Genomic DNA, 19,913 nt, shown 5'->3' with positions numbered 1-19,913 from the left:
ACAACCAGCCAACCAAATTCAAACAGGACAAAATGAAATCCCAGCATAAATGAGGCTTTTAAGGTAAACATGCTGCTCTTCAACCATAGGATGAGCTCCCGGAACTCTTCAATCCCACTTCGTTCGCAGGTCACTGTGGGTGTGACCTTTACTCAAAGGTTTACCGAGATGTCTTTAATAATGAGGAGAACAAACACAAATTCAAGTTCAACAATATTTATTTAACATAATTAACCAATAGATTATCCACAAAATATGCTCTAGAGGTGCCCAAGATCAATATGCCCAAGACATAGCAAACCAGTCCCTCTGAAAAGTATTGTGGTGTGCTCAGTGACTATTGTTAAACCAAACAGCTCATAGAGTAAAAACAAAATACTGTAGATGCTGGAAATCTGGAATTAAAACCAAAAATGCTGGATAAACTCAGCAGGCCTGACAGTATCTGTGGAGAGATTCAGAGTCAACGTGTCAGATCTAAATGATTCTTATACTGTACTCGTTCTGTAGACTATATAGAGTGTTACGTCACAGGAATAGGCGATTCAGCCCATCGGAGCTGTGCCCATCCCGTCCAACCCCACACTCCTGTTCGTACCCCAAATCTTTAATATCCCATTCTATCTAGTCTCTTCATCCCAACCTCTCGTCACTCTCCACATAATTTAATATCTCAACACCCTAATCACACTCTCTATCCCTCCCCCTAGCTGTTGATGTCCCGCTCTCTAATCCCTGTCTCCTGTTTGTTCCCTCTCCATTTAATATTCCTCCGAGAAACAATTGTCTGAAGGTCTTTTCATAGAGTTTCTATTCTGCTTCCATGATGGGTTGTGATTCAGGTTTCCATTATAGAACATAGACCATAGAACGATACAGCGCAGTACAGGCCCTTCGGCCCACGATGTTGCACCGAAACAAAAGCCATCTAACCTACACTATGCCATTATCATCCATATGTTTATCCAATAAACTTTTAAATGCCCTCAATGTTGGCGAGTTCACTACTGTAGCAGGTAGGGCATTCCACGGCCTCACTACTCTTTGCGTAAAGAACCTACCTCTGACCTCTGTCCTATATCTATTACCCCTCAGTTTAAAGTTATGTCCCCTCGTGCCAGCCATTCTCCAGCCATCTCTTGTTTTGGGAAATGTTTTCTGTTTTTCATGTGTTTAGCTTTTGTGAGCTGAACCAGCAGAGGGAAATGTTAGTTTTTTGAGTAGGCTATTGATGTGGCAGTATCTGGAATTAAAATTAATTAAATAGTGCAGCCTCTTAAAGGAGTGACGTGGGTAATTGGCTGCTGTTTAAACCGAGTAATGTCAATCAAATATTTACCTTAATTCATAGGATGTGGGCACCACAGGCAAGGGGAGCATTTGTTGTCCATCCCTAAATACCCTGGAAAAGGTAACGGTGAGCAGCCCGCCGCCTTTGGTCAGCCGCCGCCTTGAACTGCTGCAGCCTGTGTGCTATACATCTGTCCACAGTTTGTTAGGTAGGGATTCCAGGATTTTGACTTGGTGATGATGAAGGAACGGCAATGTATTTCCAAGTTAGGGGCTGATTTAGTACAGTGGGTTAAATAGCTGGCTTGTAATGCAGAACAAGGGCAGCAGCGCGGGTTCAATGCCTGTACATAGAACATAGAAAATACAGCACAGAACAGGCCCCTCGGCCCACGATGTTGCGCCGAACCTTTGTCCTAGATTAATCATAGATTATCATTGAATTTACAGTGCAGAAGGAGGCCATTCAGCCCTTTGAGTCTGCACCAGCTCTTGGAAAGAGCACCCTACCCAAACTCAACACCTCCACCCAACACCAAGGGCAATTTGGACATTAAGGGCAATTTATCATTGGCCAATTCACCTAACCCGCACATCTTTGGACTGTGGGAGGAAACCGGAGCACCCGGAGGAAACCCACGCAGACACGGGGAGGACGTGCAGACTCCACACAGACAATGACCCAAGCCGGAATCGAACCTGGGACCATGGATCTGTGAAGCAATTGTGCTATCCACAATGCTACCGTGCTGCCCTTAAGAACAAATAAATCGACACTATATCATTTAACCGTAATCCATGTACCTATCCAACAGCTGCTTGAAGGTCCCTAATGTTTCCGACTCAACTACTTCCACAGGCAGTGCATTCCATGCCCCCACTACTCTCTGGGTAAAGAACCTACCTCTGATATCCCTCCTATATCTTCCACCTTTCACCTTAAATTTATGTCCCCTTGTAATGGTGTGTTCCACCTGGGGAAAAAGTCTCTGACTGTCTACTCTATCTATTCCCCTGATCATCTTATAAACCTCTGTCAAGTCGCCCCTCATCCTTCTCCGCTCTAATGAGAAAAGGCCTAGCACCCTCAACCTTTCCTCGTAAGACCTACTCTCCATTCCAGGCAACATCCTGGTAAATCTCCTTTGCACCTTTTCCAGAGCTTCCACATCCTTCCTAAAATGAGGCGACCAGAACTGTACACAGTACTCCAAATGTGGCCTTACCAAAGTTTTGTACAGCTGCATCATCACCTCACGGCTCTTAAATTCAATCCCTCTGTTAATGAACGCGAGCACACCATAGGCCTTCTTCACAGCTCTATCCACTTGAGTGGCAACTTTCAAAGATGTATGAACATAGACCCCAAGGTCTCTCTGCTCCTCCACAATGCCAAGAACTCTACCGTTAACCCTGTATTCCGCATTCATATTTGTCCTACCAAAATGGACAACCTCACACTTTTCAGGGTTAAACTCCATCTGCCACTTCTCAGCCCAGCTCTGCATCCTATCTATGTCTCTTTGCAGCCGACAACAGCCCTCCTTACTATCCACAACTCCACCAATCTTCGTATCGTCTGCAAATTTACTGACCCACTCTTCAACTCCCTCATCCAAGTCATTAATGAAAATCACAAACAGCAGAGGACCCAGAACTGATCCCTGCGGTACACCACTGGTAACTGGGATCCAGGCTGAATATTTGCCATCCACCACCACTCTCTGACTTCTATCGGTTAGCCAGTTCATTATCCAACTGGCCAAATTTCCCACTATCCCATGCCTCCTTACTTTGTGCAGAAGCCTACCATGGGGAACTTTATCAAATGCCTTACTAAAATCCATGTACACGACATCCACTGCTTTACCTTCATCCACATGCTTGGTCACCTCCTCAAAGAATTCAATAAGATTTGTAAGGCAAGACCTACCCCTCACAAATCCGTGCTGACTATCCCTAATCAAGCAGTGTCTTTCCAGATGCTCAGAAATCCTATCCTTCAGTACCCTTTCCATTACTTTGCCTACCACCGAAGTAAGACTAACTGGCCTGTAATTCCCAGGGTTATCCCTAGTTCCTTTTTTGAACAGGGGCACGACATTCGCCACTCTCCAATCCCCTGGTACCACCCCTGTTGACAGTGAGGACGAAAAGATAATTGCCAACGGCTCTGCAATTTCATCTCTTGCTTCCCATAGAATCCTTGGATATATCCCGTCAGGCCCGGGGGACTTGTCTATCCTCAAGTTTTTCAAAATGCCCAACACATCTTCCTTCCTAACAAGTATTTCCTCAAGCTTACCTCTCCAACAATATGGCCCCTCTCATTTGTAAATACAGAAGAAAAGTACTTGTTCAAGACCTCGCCTATCTCTTCAGACTCAATACACAATCTCCCGCTACTGTCCTTGATCGGACCTACCCTCGCTCTAGTCATTCTCATATTTCTCACATGTGTAAAAGGCCTTGGGGTTTTCCTTGATCCTACCCGCCAAAGATTGTTCATGCCCTCTCTTAGCTCTCCTAATCCCTTTCTTCAGTTCCCTCCTGGCTATCTTGTATCCCTCCAATGCCCTGTCTGAACCTTGTTTCCTCAGCCTTACATAAGTCACCTTTTTTCTCTTAACAAGACATTCAACCTCTCTTGTCAACCATGGTTCCCTCACTCGACCATCTCTTCCCTGCCTGACAGGGACATACATATCAAGGACAACCTGTACCGGCCTCCCCGAACAGGCGCCGGAATGTGGCGACTAGGGGCTTTTCACAGTAACTTCATTGAAGCCTACTTGTGACAATAAGCGATTATTGCATTATTATTAAGTTAGTGGTGTGGTCTTTGGCCGTGAACAGGCAGATTCCCATGTTGTCATGCATCTGCAGTCTTTGTTCTTCTTTGATGTGGAAATGCCGGCGTTGGACTGGGGTGAGCACAGTAAGAAGCCTTACAACACCAGGTTAAAGTCCAACAGGTTTGTTTCGATGTCACTAGCTTTCGGAGCACTGCTCCTTCCTCAGGTGAATGAAGAGGTATGTTCCAGAAACATATATATAGACAGGTATAAAGATACATTCATCCCCCACCATCTGGCCTGCGAAATCCTACCAACAGTCCTGGCTTGACACAATTCACACCTCTTTAACCTGGGGTTACCCCATCTCTGGATCTGTAAAGATTTAATCACCTGCTAATGCTCGCATTCCAAGCATTGTCTGGCATCTTTGAATCTTTCTATATATATATATATATATATGTTTCTGGAACAGACCTCTGCATTCACCTGAGGAAGGAGCAGCGCTCCGAAAGCTAGTGACATCGAAACAAACCTGTTGGACTTTAACCTGGTGTTGTAAGACTTCTTACTTTGTTCTTCTAGGTGGTAAAGGTCATGAGTTTTAGAGGCACTGTCAAAGTATTTGACAAAGTGCTGCAGTGCATTTTGTGAATGATGCCCACCACAACTGGCGGTGAATGTTTAAAGTGATGGATGGGGTGCTGATGAAGATGGTGCCATTCAGGCATGAGCTGATAAGTGGAAAGTACCATTCGTACCAATAGCAGGCAATGACTAACTGCAAAAAGAGAGCCCAAACACCTCCCTCTGACATTCAGTAGCACTACGATTGCTGGATAATGGACCCGGCCCTGTCATGTGAAGTGAATCGAATTGGTTCAAGACTGACTTCTGTGATGTTGGGACCTTGGGGGAGGCCGAGAGGGATAGTGAACTCGCCACTTCTGGTTGAAAATATTTGCAAATGTTTCAGCCTTTTCTTTCGCTCTGAATGTGCCACCACCATCATTGAGGATGGGGATGTTAATGGCCTTCTCCAGTTGTTTCATTTTTAAGCACAGCTCACGGTTGAATGTGGCAGGACTGAGGAACTGTGATCTGATCTGTTGGTTGTGGGATTGCTTGGCTCTGTGTAATACATGTTGCTTCTACCCTAGAGAGCACATAGTCCTGTGTTGTAGTTTCACCAGGTTGGCACTTCATTTTTGGGTATGCCTGACACTGCTCCTGGTATGCGTTTGTATTATGGCGGAGTGAGGGATATGCTGAACCCTGAGACCTGCAGATGGACCCCAGTACCTGATGGATGCTCAATTTTGAGCTGCTAGATTTGTTCTGAATCTATCCAATTCAGCATGGTAGTAGTGGCATGCAGGATGATGGAGGGCGATCTCTGTTTTATAATTGCTCTCACCTGTACTGTGTTTAATGGATGTATCTGTGACAAGGCGATTGGTGAGGATGTGGTTAATTAGGTTTATCCCTCTTATTGGCTCCCTCAAAACCTGTCCCTGGCCGTGACTGGCAGATATGTCCTTCAGGACTTGGCTAGCTCAGTCAGTAATGGTGTTAGCGAGCCACGCTTGGTGATGGACATTTGAAATCCCACACCCAGAGTATATTCTGAACCCTTGTCACCTTCAGTGCTTCCTTCAGATGATGTTCAACATGGAGGAGTACGGAATCATGAGCTGTAGGTGGTAGCTGTAGGGCAGTAGGTGGTGATTAGCAAGAGGTTTTATTGCCCATGTTTGATGCTGTAAGACTTCTTGAGGCCCAGAATCAATGTTTTTTTTTAATTATAAAATTTTAGAGTACCCAATTATTTTTTTTCCAATTAAGGGGCAATTTAGCGTGGCCAATCCACCTAACCAGCACATCTTTTGGGTTGTGGGGGTGAAACCCACGTAGATACGGGGAGAATGTGCAAACTCCACACGGACCCGGAGTCAATGTTGAGAATTTCCAGCACCACTCTGTAAACCATTGAGCCATCATCTCTGCTGTGTTTGTCCTGACAGTGTCCTGACAGTTTGTCCTGGGGCATAACCAGGTGGGTAACCTGAGATGACGGTTCCATATGAGGTTGGTCAGAATACAAAGAATATGGAGATTGCAGTCTTTGGGTTTAAATATTTCCAGATTGTAGAGAATGAGGTTTTAAAACACAGTGAGGAAGAACATATCTGGAAGGAAGTTCAGATGAGGAGGAACGACTCGCAGGGGATAGTGAATTTGTTGCCCCATAATGCGGTGGAATCGGAGTCATTAAATAGTTTCAAGAATAAGATCAATATATTTCTGATAAACAGGTTGAAGGGATATAGGCAACAGGTGGGAGATGGATTTGGGACCAGGAACACATCAGCCAAGATCTGATTGAATGGCAGATCAGGCTCGTAGGATTGAATTGCCAACTTCTGCTCCTAATTCCTATGTTCCTATGACCATAGATAGCAGCAATAAATTAGAGGAGAGCAGTGTTGGGAGATCACTTAACAGATAAGATTTTTTTAAAAAAATTTCAATTTATATAGCTAAAAGTAAATTACTGCGGAAGCTGGAATCTGAAACAAAAGCTTTGACACAGAATCATCCAGACTGGAAACGTTAGCTCCCTACTCTCTCCACAGATGCTGTCAGATCTGCTGAGATTGTCCAGCATCTTCTTTTTTTGTTTCAATTTATATAGTGCCTTTACAACATTAGGGTGTCGCAAAATATTTTACAGCTAGTGAAATACTTCTGAAGTGTAATCACTTCTGTACCTTGGGAAATACAGCAGCTGGTTTGTGCACAGCAATGACCAGATAATTGTTTTTTAACAATTGTGTTTGAAAGTAAATATTGCTAATGACACTGGTGAAAACCACCCTTCTCGTCAAAATAGTACCGTGGGATCTTTTACACTTGAGAGGGCCTGGGACAGATATCTGAAAAATGGTACCTTACTATTGCACTGGACGTGTCTGCTTAAATTAAGTGCTCAAATTTCCAAGTGGGGTTTGAACCCACAACGTTCTGAGGTGAGAATGCCATGACACGGCAACACCTAGTGACCAGTTTCCTCTTGTACCCTGTCCAGGAGCTTTCTGCTGCAATCTATATTTTGTTCCTAGATGTGTTTTGCATGCAAATATGCCACTGGGAAGGAGTTGGGTAAATAGGAGTATCGTATAGGAATCTCTGATCCTCAGGGTGAGAAGTGAGCCTCTTCATGCTTTGTTGTGTTTTCTTTTCTCAGTTGTGTTGTGCTCACTCGCAGCTCTCACAGTACATGGAGCGGTACAGGTAAGGCCCAGTTCTCGCTTCGCAAAGCACATTTCCATCTTCTCCAGTATGACCTGTGAATAGTTGTGGAGGGTCAGTGACCTAATTTACTAAATTAAGTGTGCAGCATGCAAGAATTATCCACACCACTCCCCACACAAGGGTCCCAGGATTGATCCTTGGTCTGTGCTGAGTTAGCTGACCACCTTCATTTGCTTCTCCTTACACAGAGAGCAGAAGGGGGACAAAATAAATCAGCCTGTTAGTTCATGACTTTCCTCTGTTTGTCAGGGGGGACACGGAGTGGCTAGCGGTGGAATGGAAAGACAGAATTCACCTTGCTTGTGTTGATGCTGAAGTCAAATAGTCCACTGGGCGTTCACCTTTTGGTTTAATAATTTTAAATTAAATTTAAAACTGAGCCATCAACTCTTGTAATTTGTGATAGATGGTGATATAATTAAAACCCCACCATGACAGCTGGTGTCCCTCAAATGCAACTATTAAAATTAAATTATTGATGGAGTAAGGATTGCACGGAAAGGAGACTATACCACAGTGAGACATGGGCAGAGTGTATAACTTGGAAATTTTTCAGGTGGGAGTTCAGTGTAGGTGGGCAGAGAGGTGTTCCTTTTTTCCGCCTCCAGTATAGTTGGTAAGTGTTCTTTCTTGATTCCAAGATAGGTGAATGCAACTTTTTATTACTTTATCTGTGCAAATTATTAACTAATTGACCAATTAAAAAAATACGGTTGGACAGAAATGGCAGGGCTGGTGGTGTGCCATGACTGCAGCATGTGGGAAACTTGTGTATTGCAATGGGGAGGGATGGATGGAGAGTTACCATGGTGCTTTATTCCAGGAGACAGTCACACTGCTTGCATTAGGCAGAATCTTAAGAGTTGGTCAAGGACAGGAGGATGTGACTGCAAGTCAGGCAAGTATGGGTAACCACATGCAGTGATGGAGGAGCCTCAACACCTGAGTCAACCAAAAGATATGAGGTGCATACTATCTATGTAGATGTGAAGAAGGACTGAAAGTTGGATGATTGGACTGGCACCATGGTCAAAGATGCCATTCAAGTGGGGGTATAGTCGGGGGGACAGATACAGTCCTCTGCAGCCACAGCCAGGATCTCCAACGGTTGTGCTGCCTACCTAGTGCCAGGATTAAGGAAATGTCCTTGCAGCTGGCGAGGGATTTGGTATGCGAGGGGGAGAATCCAGTTGTTATGGGTACCAACGACATAGATAGAACCAGGAATGATGTTCTGCTGAGAGAATTTGAAGAGTTCGGGTCTAAATTAAAATACAGAACATGAAGGAAGAGGTTTTTTTTTCAATATATAATCGGTAAGAGAGGCAAAAATAGAATTGGACCACTGGAAAATGTAGCTGGAGAAGTAATAATAGGAAACAAAGAAATGGCAGAGGAACTGAATAGTTACTTTGCATCAGTCTTCACGGTGGAAGACACTAGTGGGATGCCAGCGCTCCAGGAGAATCTGGGGGCAGAAGTGAGTGCAGTGACCATCACTAAGGAGAAGGTTCTGGGGAAACTGGAAGGTCTGAAGGTGGATAAATCAACTGGCTCGGATGAACTCCAGGGTTCCAAAAGCGATAGCTGAGGAGATTGTAGAGGCATTGGCGATGATCTTTCGGGAATCACTGGAGGCAGGAAGGGCCCCAGAGGGCTGGAAAGTGGCTAATGTAACACCGCTGTTTAAGAAGGGAGAGAGGCAGAAGACGAGAAATTATGGGCCGGTTAGCCTGACTTTGGTCATTGGTAAGATTTTAGAGTCCATTATTGAAGATGAGATCGGGAAGTGCATGATAAAATAGGACTGAGTCAGCACGGCTTCGTCAAGAGGAGGTCATGTCTGACAAATCTGTTAGAGTTCTTTGAGGAAGTAACAAGGAAGTTAGACAAAGGAAAACCAGTGGACGTGATTTATTTAGATTTCCAGAAGGCCTTTGACAATGTGCCGCATAGGAGACTGTTAAATAAGTTAAGAACCCATGGTGTTAATGGTAAGATCCTGGCATTGATAGAGGATTGGCTGACTGGCAGAAGGCAGAGAGTGGGGATAAATGGGTCTTTTTCAGGGTGGCAGCCGGTGACTAGTAATGTGCCTCAGGGGTCTGTGCTGGGACCACAACTTTCCACAATATACATTAATGATCTGTAAGAAGGAACTAAAGGCACTGTTGCTAAGTTTGCAGATGATACAAAGCTCTATAAAGGGACAGGTAGTATTGAGGAAGCAAAGGAGCTGCAGAAGGACTTGGACAGGTTAGGAGAGTGGGCAAAGAAGTGGCAGATAGAATACAATGTGGAAAAGTGTGAGGTTATGCACTTTGGAAGGTGAACCGGAGGCACAGACTATTTTCTAAATGGGGAGATGCTTAGGAAATCAAGCACAAAGGGACTTGGGAGTTCTTGTTCACAATTCTCTTAAGGTTAATGTGCAGGTTCAGTCAGCAGTTAGGAAGGCAAATGCAATGTTAGCATTCATGTCGAGAGGTCTAGAATACAAGACCAGGGCTGTACTTCTAGAGTATATAAGGCTCTGGTCAGATCCCATTTGGAATATTGTGAGCAGTTTTGGGCCCTGTATCTAAGGAACCGGAGATGTATAAAATGTTAACAGGACTAGACAGGGTAGATGCAGGGAAGATGTTACCAATGATGGGTGTGTCCAGAACCAGGGGTCACAGCCTGAGGATTCAGGGTAAACCACTTCAGACAGAGATAAGGAGACGTTTCTTAACACAAAGAGTGGTGAGCCTGTGGAATTTTTTACCACAGGAAGTAGTTGGTGCTAAAACTTTGAATATATTCAAGAGGCGGCTGGATATAGCACTTGGGGAGAATGGGTTCAAAGGCTGTGGGGAAAAAGCAGGATTAGGCTATTGAGTTGGATGATCAGCCATGATCGTGATGAATGGCGGAAGGGCCAAAAGGCCTCCTGCTCCTATCGTCTATGTACCTATGTATGTAATGTATCTTGATTTCCAAAATAATATTGAAAAAGATTCAACACAAAACGGATAGTATGCAGGGTAAGGGCTCATAGAAAATGGGGGTGATATTTCCACATATACAGATGACTGGTTAACAGAGCAATGGGTGAGCCCTGTTAGGATTCAAATGTGTCTTGCATGTTGGGATCACCCTTGGTCGCTAAGCTACAATCAGACATGACCTGACAAGGCACTGTGCAGGTTTAGCCTGAGATGTACTGAGTGTTATGCACATCGCCTAATGAGTCCGTAGCACAGTGGTAACTATACTGCTTCTGGAGAAGCAAGGATAGGATTTAAACGCTACTCTGGACACTCCTAGTAAATGGAGGCATCTTTGAACAATCTTTGAACTCTAGGTTGACATTTGGCAGAATACTTGCATCCAGTGGGTGTGGCCCCAACATTTATGGGTAGGGGATGCTCATAAAGCCCTTTGTCAATTGGTATAGAGATGATTGCAACTGTGGAAGGTGAATTTATATTCTGACCCTGCGAATCCTTCCTCCATCTCGCATTGCTGACCAAGGGAAGAGGTTGAAAGTATAAAAAATAACAACATTCTTGTTTATTGCTTTCCTCTTCACTTTTAGCTACCATGTGTTTGTGTTCCTTCCAAACTGATTTGTGTGGAATTGGAATGGAAAATATTGTGAGATCAGGAAAATCAGTTTATTGCTGTCATAAAAGCAGATCAGGATTGTCCGCTCCAGCCATCCACTGTGGGCTGCATTTCCCACCGCGGCACGTCAGGAATGTTGTTTTAACACATTTGCATCTGAAAAGGGATGTTTGCTGGAATCATGCTCCCTGTAAGGGGGCAAGTCGCCGTCCAAATAGATCGGTGTATTTCACAACGGTATATGAACAACGTACAGCTGGCAAGCGGATGTGGGGAAGTATCTTCAGCACCAGGATAGAGAGAGGGACGATACAGAATGACATAGCGACTTTGGGCCAGAATGGGAGGATCGTTGAGTGAAGAAATGCTTCAGTGTTGAGCTTGCATAAACTGTCCGTGTCTCAGTCTAGACAGAGTCAGTCCAGTCTCCGTCATGACATCTCACCCAGATCGGCACCACCACTTTTCAACCTGCAGGGATGGTGCAGAACAAAGTTCAAATGAGGGGATGCTCTGCTGATTAGGGCTCTGAGAGGATTGGAGACTGGGTGCATGCACAGGGGGGGGGGGGGGGGGGGGGGGGGCGGCGCGGGGGAGAGAAGGGGGGGTGCAATTAAAGGAGCACCCTGCTGAACTGTGCATTCTCAAATGAGGAGAGATGCACAGCTGAGCCATTTTGGGAGCCTTTTCAGTGACAATGCCAGGAATGAAGAAAGTGAAGCTATGATGTGCTTTCATGCGAGAGTATTCCCACGAAGTGGCACTAATTGCTTGCCTTGCATGAATCCCACATACGCCTTGTGGAGATTCTCTGGAGTGGTAATGCACTCCAGAGCAGTTGGGTGACTGACTGGACGAGCTTCAGCTGTGTGTAGAGTCGTGGCACTGGCAGCTTCACAGAAGAGGGGCCTTGCCCCCCCCCCCCCCCCCCCAAATAATCTCCGTTCCATCTGCATGTGTATTCTAAAGAGTATGGTATTCGAGTGCAGTGAATGAGGATTCAAGCACATGAGCTGAAGTGGACTTTGCTGTGAGTTCCGGATTTCCACAGGTGCAGGATGCCTAAAATAGGCACTCAAAAGATCCTTGGCAATAGGCACACAAACACAAAAACAGATACCACTCGGTCAATGTACAGCTAGGGGCTGGTTTAGCACAGTGGGCTAAACAGCTGGCTTGTAATGCAGAACAAGGCCAGCAGCGCGGGTTCAATTCCCGTACTGGCCCCCGAACAGGCGCCGGAATGTGGCGACTAGGGGCTTTTCACAGTAACTTCATTGAAGCCTACTTGTGACAATAAGTGATTATTATTATTATTATTAGTCTGCGATGATCAGAAACTTATTATGCAAGTTTGCACCAGGTACTTCGCTTTGACAAAGAGTCGTCCAGACTCTATGTTAGCTCACTTTTCTCTCCACAGATGCTGTCAAATCTGCTGAGATTGTCCAATATTTTTTGTTTTTGTTTCAGATTCCAGCATCCGCAGTAATTTGCTTTTATCTTTACTTTTATACTCAATTCTTCTAGTAATAAAGGATAGCATTTCAATAGACCTCTTGATTAGATGCTGCGACTGTAAACTAACGTTTTGTGACTCATGCACGTGAATACCTAGATCCTCCTGTATGAAAGGAAATTAAATGATAATGAAAATCACTTATTGTCACAAGTAGGCTTCAAATGAAGTTAATGTGAAAAGCCCCTAGTCGCCTCATTCCGGCGCCTGTTCCGGGAGGCTGGTACTGGAATTGAACCGTGCTGCTGGCCTGTCTTGATCTGCTTTAATAGCCAGCTCTTTAGCCCTGTGCTAAACCAGCCCTTACCTCGGGTTCTCCATTTAAGTAATACTCTGCCTTTATATTCTTCCTGTCATTTTCCAACATTGTACATCTGCCAGATTACTGCCCACTCAACCTCCCTATGTCCGTCTGCAAACACCTTGTGCCTTCTTCACAACATACTTTCCTGCCTGTCTTTGTGTCGCCTGCAATTTAGCTACCATGTCTTTACTTCCCTCATCTGATTAATTGAGGTAAATTCTAAAAGGTTGAGGCCCAAGCACAGACCCTACAGGACTCCACTCATCACATCCTGCCAATCCGAAAAAGACCCATTTATGCACACTCGCTGTTTTCTGCCAGGCAGCCAATCTCCGATCCATGGCAATGTGTTGCCCCTACACCATGAGCTTTCATTTTCTGCAATAACCTTTGAAATGGCACCTGATCAAGTGCCTTCTGCAAATCCAATACAGTACATCTACAGCAGCATGCATTATTCTTCAAAGAACTCTAATAAATTAGTTAAACATAATAATGTGGAGATGCCGGCGTTGCACTGGGTTAAAGTCCAACAGGTTAAAGTCCAACAGGTTTGTTTCAAACACTAGCTTTCGGAGCACTGCTCCTTCCTCGGGTGAATGAAGAGGTATGTTCCAAAAACATATATATAGACAAATTCAAAGATGCAAGACAATGCTTAGAATGCGAGCATTTGCAGGTAATTAAGTCTTTACAGATCCAGAGATAGGGGTAACCCCCGGTTAAAGAGGTGTGAATTGTCTCAAGCCAGGACAGTTGGTAGGATTTCGCAAGCCCAGGCCAGATGGTGGGGGATGAATGCAATGCAACATGAATCCCAGGTCCCGGTGAGGCCGCACTCATGTGTGCGGAACTTGGCTATAGGTTTCTGCTCGGCGATTCTGCGTTGTCGTGCGTCCTAAAGGCCGCCTTGGAGAACGCTTACCCGGAGATCAGAAGCTGAATGCCCTTGACTGCTGAAGTGTTCCCCCGACTGGAAGGGAACATTCCTGCCTGGTGATTGTCGCGCGATGTCCGTTCATTCGTTGTCGCAGCGTCAGCATGGTCTCGCCAATGTACCACGCTTCGGGGCATCCTTTCCTGCAGCGTATGAGGTAGATGACGTTGGCCGAGTTGCACAAGTATGTACCGCGTACCTGGTGGGTGGTGTTCTCGCGTGTTATGGTGGTATCCATGTCGATGATCTGGCACGTCTTGCAGAGATTGCCATGGCAGGGTTGTGTGGTGTCGTGGTCACTGTTCTGAAGGCTGGGTAGTTTGCTGCAAACAATGGTTTGTTTGAGGTTGCGCGGTTGTTTGAAGGCAAGTAGTGGGGGTGTGGGGATGACCTTGGCAAGATGTTCATCTTCATCGATGACGTGTTGAAGGCTGCGAAGAAGATGTCGAAGTTTCTCCGGTCCGGGAAAGTACTGGACGACGAAGGGTACTCTGTCGGTTGTGTCCCATGTTTGTCTTCTGAGGAGGTTGGTGCGGTTTTTTGCTGTGGCGCGTTGGAACTGTCGATCGATGAGTCGAGCACCATATCCCGTTCGTATGAGGGCATCTTTCAGCGTCTGTAGATGTCTGTTACGCTCATCCTCGTCTGAGCAGATGTGTGTACGGAGGGCTTTTCCATAGGGGATGGCTTCTTTAATGTGTTTAGGGTGGAAGCTGGAGAAATGGAGCATCGTGAGGTTATCCGTGGGCTTGCAGTAAAGCGAAGTTCTGAGGTGACCGTCCTTGATGGAAATGAGTGTGTCCAAGAATGCAACCGATTCTGGAGAGTAGTCTATGGTGAGTCTTATGGTGGGATGGAACTTATTGATGTCAACGTGTAGTCGTTTCAGTGAATCTTCGCCGTGGGTCCAAAGGAAAAAAATGTCATCGATGTATCTGGTGTATAACGTCAGTTGAAGGTCCTGTGCGGTGAGGAGGTCTTGTTCAAACTTGTCCATGAAGATGTTGGCATATTGAGGTGCAAATTTGGCCCCCATGGCTGTTCCGTGTGTCTGGATGAAGAACTTGTTGTCGAAGGTGAAGACTTTGTGATCCTGAATGAAGCGGATGAGTTGCAGAATTGCGTCTGGAGATTGGCAGTTGTCGGTGTTGAGTACTGAGGCTGTTGCAGCAATGCCGTCGTCATGGGGGATGCTGGTGTAGAGTGCCGAGACGTCCATTGTGACGAGGAATGTTCCTGTTTCAACTGGTCCATGGGTGCTGAGTTTCTGTAGGAAGTCCGTCGTGTCGCGACAGAAGCTGGGCATACCTTGCACGATGGGTTTCAAGATGCCCTCGTTGTAGCCAGAGAGGTTCTCACACAGGGTCCCATTGCCTGAAACGATAGGACGGCCTGGTGTGTCAGCCTTGTGTATTTTCGGGAGGCAGTAGCGTACGTGGGATGAGAGCATGTAGGGTGCTCTGAAGGTCTGGCTGCAAGGTCTTGATCAGTCTGTTGAGTTGGCGAATGTGTTCCTTGGTCAGATCTGTAGTGTTCCTGGTTGTTGAGTTGTCGGTATACTTCTTTGCAGTAGTCCGTTCTGTTCAGTATGATGGTGACCCCTCCTTTGTCTGCTGGTTTGATGACTATGTTGCGGTTGGTCTTGAGAGCGCGGATGGCATTGCGTTGTGCTTGGGTGACGTTCGGGGCCGTCTTGTGAATGCAACTGATGAATCTGGCATTGACGCGACTCCTGACGGCTTGAGCATACATGTCGGTCTCGGGGCAGCGGCCTATTATAATACTAATAATAATCACTTATTGTCACAAGTAGGCTTCAATGAAGTTACTATGAAAAGCCCCGAGAGGAATTGAACCCACGCTGCTGGCCTTGTTCTGCATTACAAGCCAGCTGTTTAGCCCACTGCTAAACCATTCCCTGTAATAATCTTTTATTGTCACAAGTATGAAGTTACTGTGAAAAGCCCCTAGTCGCCACGTTGCGGGTCTGTTCCGGAAAGCTGGTACGGGAATTGAACCCGCGCTGCTGACCTTGTTCTGCATCACAAACCAGCTGTCTAGCCCACTGAGCTAAACCAGCCCATGATTTCCTTTTCACAAAGCCATGCTGATGCTTCCTGAAGTGTCCAGCCGCTTTAATAATTGATTGAAGCACTTTCCCCACACCAGACGTTGAGCTAACTGGTCTCTAATTTTCTGGTTTCTGCTTCCTTCCCTTCTTGAATAGAGGGGTTATATTTGCTACTTTCCAGTCTTTTGGAACCATTCCAGACTCTAGGGAATTGTAGAAAATTGACATAACTACCTCATGAGCCACCTCTTTATAAGTCCCTAGGATGAAATCCATCTGGCAACTCGTCAGTCCGCAGCTCCATCAGTTTGCTCAGTACAGCTTCCCTAGTGATAGAAATTTCACCAAGTTCCTCTCTTCCTTCCATCCGATTTACCGCTATTATTGGAATGTTTTTTCTATCCTCCAGTGAAGACGGAAGCAAAATATTTGTTCACTTATCAGCCATTTCCTTGTTACCTTCTATTAACTCCCTATTGTCATTCTCTAGAGGACCAACACTCACTTTACTCTGTTCCTTTTTACATACCCATGTAAACTTTAGCTATCCATTTCCAGCTAGTTTTCTATCATACTCTAATGTCCTCTAGTTTCCTCTCATACTCTTAATTTCCTTGAGTTTCCTCTCATACTCTAATTTCTTTCTCCTTTCACTTTTTAGTCATTTTCTGCCATTCTTTATATTCTGACCAATCATGGAGGAGCTGCACATCCCCACCAATGAGGACATCAATTGGGATGAGGGTGTTGAGTTTGAGAAAGCCATGGCTGTAGGGGAAGAGGTCAGATGAAGCAGACATGTGCATGAACCCTCATAGCCACCAGATTCCACGAGGAGGATGACCACGAGGAGTGAGTAACCTCTTGGACAAGTGCCTTCCATCATAGACCAACATCAACACCAACATTGTTATTGCATTCTTTCAACCATGCACTTCAATATGAGAATGAACAGTCGCACATCAGGCTCACATTGTCTTGATCCTTCGAAGGATGATATTTTTATTAATTTATGGGATGTGGCCATCACTGGCTAAGCCAGATTTATTGTCCATCCCCAATTGCCCTTGAGAAGGTGGTGGTGAGCGGCATTCCTGAACTGCTGCAGTCCATGTGATGTAGGTACACCCAAAATGCAGTTAGCGAGGAGTTCCAGGATGTTGCCCCAGTGACAGTGAAGGAACGGCAATGTATTTCCAAGTCGGCATGGTAGGTGACATGGAGGAGAATGTGCAGGTGGTGGCGTCCTCATGTGTCTACAGGCCTTATCCTTGTGGATGGTAGTGGTCGTAGGTTTAGAAGGTGAGTTCCTGCAACATATCTTGGTAGTTGGTACACACTGCTGTTATTATGTATTGCTGGTGGGGTTACTGGGTTACGGTGTGGGCTCTTTCCAAGGGCCGGTGCAGACTTGATGAGACGAATGACCTCCTGCACTGTACATTCTACAATTCTATGGTAGAGGGAGTGAATGTTTGTGGAAAGGAAGCCAATCAAGCGGGCTGCTTTGTCCTTGGTGGTGTTAAGCTTCTGGATTGTTTTTGGAGCTGCACTCATCCAGGCAATTGGAATGTTTTCAATCACACTCCTGACTTGGGCTTTTTGGATTGTGGTCAGGCTTTGGGGAGTTGGGAGGTGAGTTACTTGCCGCACGGCTCCTAGTCTCTGACCTGCTCTGGTAGACGCAGTATTTATATGACTAGTCCAGTTTAGTTTCTGGTCAATGGTAACCACTAGGATGTTGATAGCGGGGGATTTAACGATGGTAATGCATTGAATGTCATGGGGCATGAATCCCTGAGAGCATGTCTCCTTGCTGAGATGAGGTGCTGACTGAAGGAGGGAATCCTGGCATCAGATATCAAAAGGTACTGCCTCTTCAAGCGTCTCCAGGATCCAGTCACAACAGCAGCCTTAAAGAGACGGGCGCTTTTCCACTATCCTCACTATGTATGCTTTCAATTTTCCGACATTCCGGAAAGCGATTCATCTCCGGCAATGGGACAGGGTTGTCTGTGTAACCTGGATGGTGATACTGAGGCCAAGGCAGCTAATGACATTCCACAGGTGTGAAACTATTCAGAGATGACTCAATTCTCTCTCACCCTCTTTATCTCATTGACATCTGGCACTCTCAGTTAGGGATGCTGGCCTGCATTTTATCCTCCCATGACTATACATGTGGATCACCTGAAGGTGGCGACATTGAACCACTTGTAGGCCAGACATTTAAGATGCACATTCTGCTTTCATGGCCAACCTTGGCCCTTACAAAGTCCAAAAATGCTCAGACACCATGGGGCTCTCAAGTTGACGAGTTGTTACGAATAAAGAACACATCTTGGCTTCAGTACATCCTTGCTCCTATTCCATAGCTTCAGACAATGCTGAGGGAAGCAATGATGTGGGCTTCCAGAACATGCTCAAAGGCTCCGTTGACTGCCAAAAAAAAATCACCATTTGCAATTAGCAGCACAAGTCTCAGCGAGGGCTTAGGTGATGGGGTGCACAGCACCGCATCCCAACATTCCCAACATATTCTGACCATCCTTTCCGCCGTGGTACTCGTAAATATTTAAATATTTAAAATTTTGCTAACCATACTGCTATGACCGGGTGCATTCCTGACATCTACAGTGTGGATGACCCTGGGCTGCTTTCTGGGTCGTGGACTCTCAAAAGGGAACACTATTTTCACATTATTTTCTGTCAATGGTTGCACTTTGAAAATGCCCAGAAAGGTGCAACTTTGGAAAAGGCTGTCTGTTTCAAATTGTGAAGAGCCCTTGAAAGTCCTACATCAGCATTCAATGCTACTTTTGGTGGACTTTTCAAACTCCGTTATCGGACTGAAATATCGATCAGAGTCCAGGCTGGTGGTATCTGATAATGTGAACAAAAACTGAACCAAAAAGAACTGAGCAAAAGGGGAAATATCCAAACAGCATTGTGGCCTTTCGAGACCTGATCTCTCTCAGCATTACCGCCCGTTGAATTGACACTTGAAATCCGTGTATTTGAAGGGGGGGGGGGGGGGGGGGCGCGGTGGAATCTGTGGCAAATTGGTTTGAAGTGTCTCCTCAAGAATCCAGGTCTCTGGAGACTGACCCAGGCTGCTGCCGAACCAACCTTTCGATCCTTTCGGGGAGCGGAACACCACTAGTTACAGACCTCCATTTGGAAAAACACCCTTTCACTGCTACCCCCTGTCTTCTGTGGCCAAGCCAGTTCTGGATCCATCCAGCTAGTTCACCCCTGACCCCATGTGATCTAATCTTTTGCACCAGCCTGCCATGGGGGACCTTATCAAATGCTTTACTAGAAATCCATGTAGACAACATCCTTCCGTCATCAATCATTTTTGTCACCTCCTCAAAAAATTCAAATTAGTGAGACATGACCTCCCTCGTACAAAACCATGTGTGTGTGAGATTGAGTGGTAATGTCTCTTGAGCTGGCAGTAAGTGAGGTGCAGTCAATGTCTGGTGAGTTGAGAGTGATGAGATAGTTGACCTGGCACCATGGTTGAGCTCATTCTTCCTTTTTCTGCACTAGGTGCTTGACCTCTTCTGTGCACTGACCACCGCTGGCTCTGCCTCCCAAGTGGGATAGGTGAGCTTCCTGGACATCCTATGGCCAATGTGAGGGAAGGGAAATCGTGGCGGGCGTTGACTGCGTCCAAAATGCATTCCAACGAGGCATCATTGAATTTGGGAGTGGCGCTTTCTTGGCTTTTGGGGCCATGCCTTCAATCTTGGGCTGCTGACATTGAGAATGCTGTGCGAGGCTGCACTTTAATATGATGCTGGGAGTGAGGAAGTGGTGAGCTCACGGTGGGGCAGGCGAATTGGAGACCACCTGCTTGCAATCTGGGTATTTCCTGTGTGTGCATATTTCATGAGACTGGAAGTAGACAATATGGTGTGAAAACTGGCCACTGTGGCTGGCAGATAAAATACTGATTTTCGCACCTGCTCCTGCACTTAGTGCACTGAGGGGAAAATCCCACTATTAGTTTCCGGTTTGCTGTGGTTTTCTATCTCTGTTCTCACTCAGGGACAAAAGTAGTTTTA

At 45.8% G+C, this 19,913-nt stretch overlaps 1 protein-coding gene across 5 annotated transcripts in view; it reads left to right on the top strand.

Annotated features, from left to right (window-relative positions):
• Positions 1–19,913, top strand: part of ddx11 (DEAD/H (Asp-Glu-Ala-Asp/His) box helicase 11) — a 231,371-nt gene that overhangs the window by 63,228 nt on the left and 148,230 nt on the right. For all 5 annotated transcript variants that reach the window (XM_072484222.1, XM_072484224.1, XM_072484223.1 and 2 more), the window contains exon 11: positions 7,333–7,379. In XM_072484222.1, the coding sequence (XP_072340323.1) occupies positions 7,333–7,379 (47 nt within the window). The remainder of the gene's footprint in view (positions 1–7,332; positions 7,380–19,913) is intronic.

Source organism: Scyliorhinus torazame, chromosome 19 (assembly GCF_047496885.1).
Source record: "Scyliorhinus torazame isolate Kashiwa2021f chromosome 19, sScyTor2.1, whole genome shotgun sequence".
NCBI classification, from domain to species: Eukaryota; Metazoa; Chordata; class Chondrichthyes; order Carcharhiniformes; family Scyliorhinidae; genus Scyliorhinus; species Scyliorhinus torazame.
The sequence above is the reverse complement of the archived record's forward strand: the minus strand, read 5'-3'. Positions and strand labels throughout refer to the sequence as shown.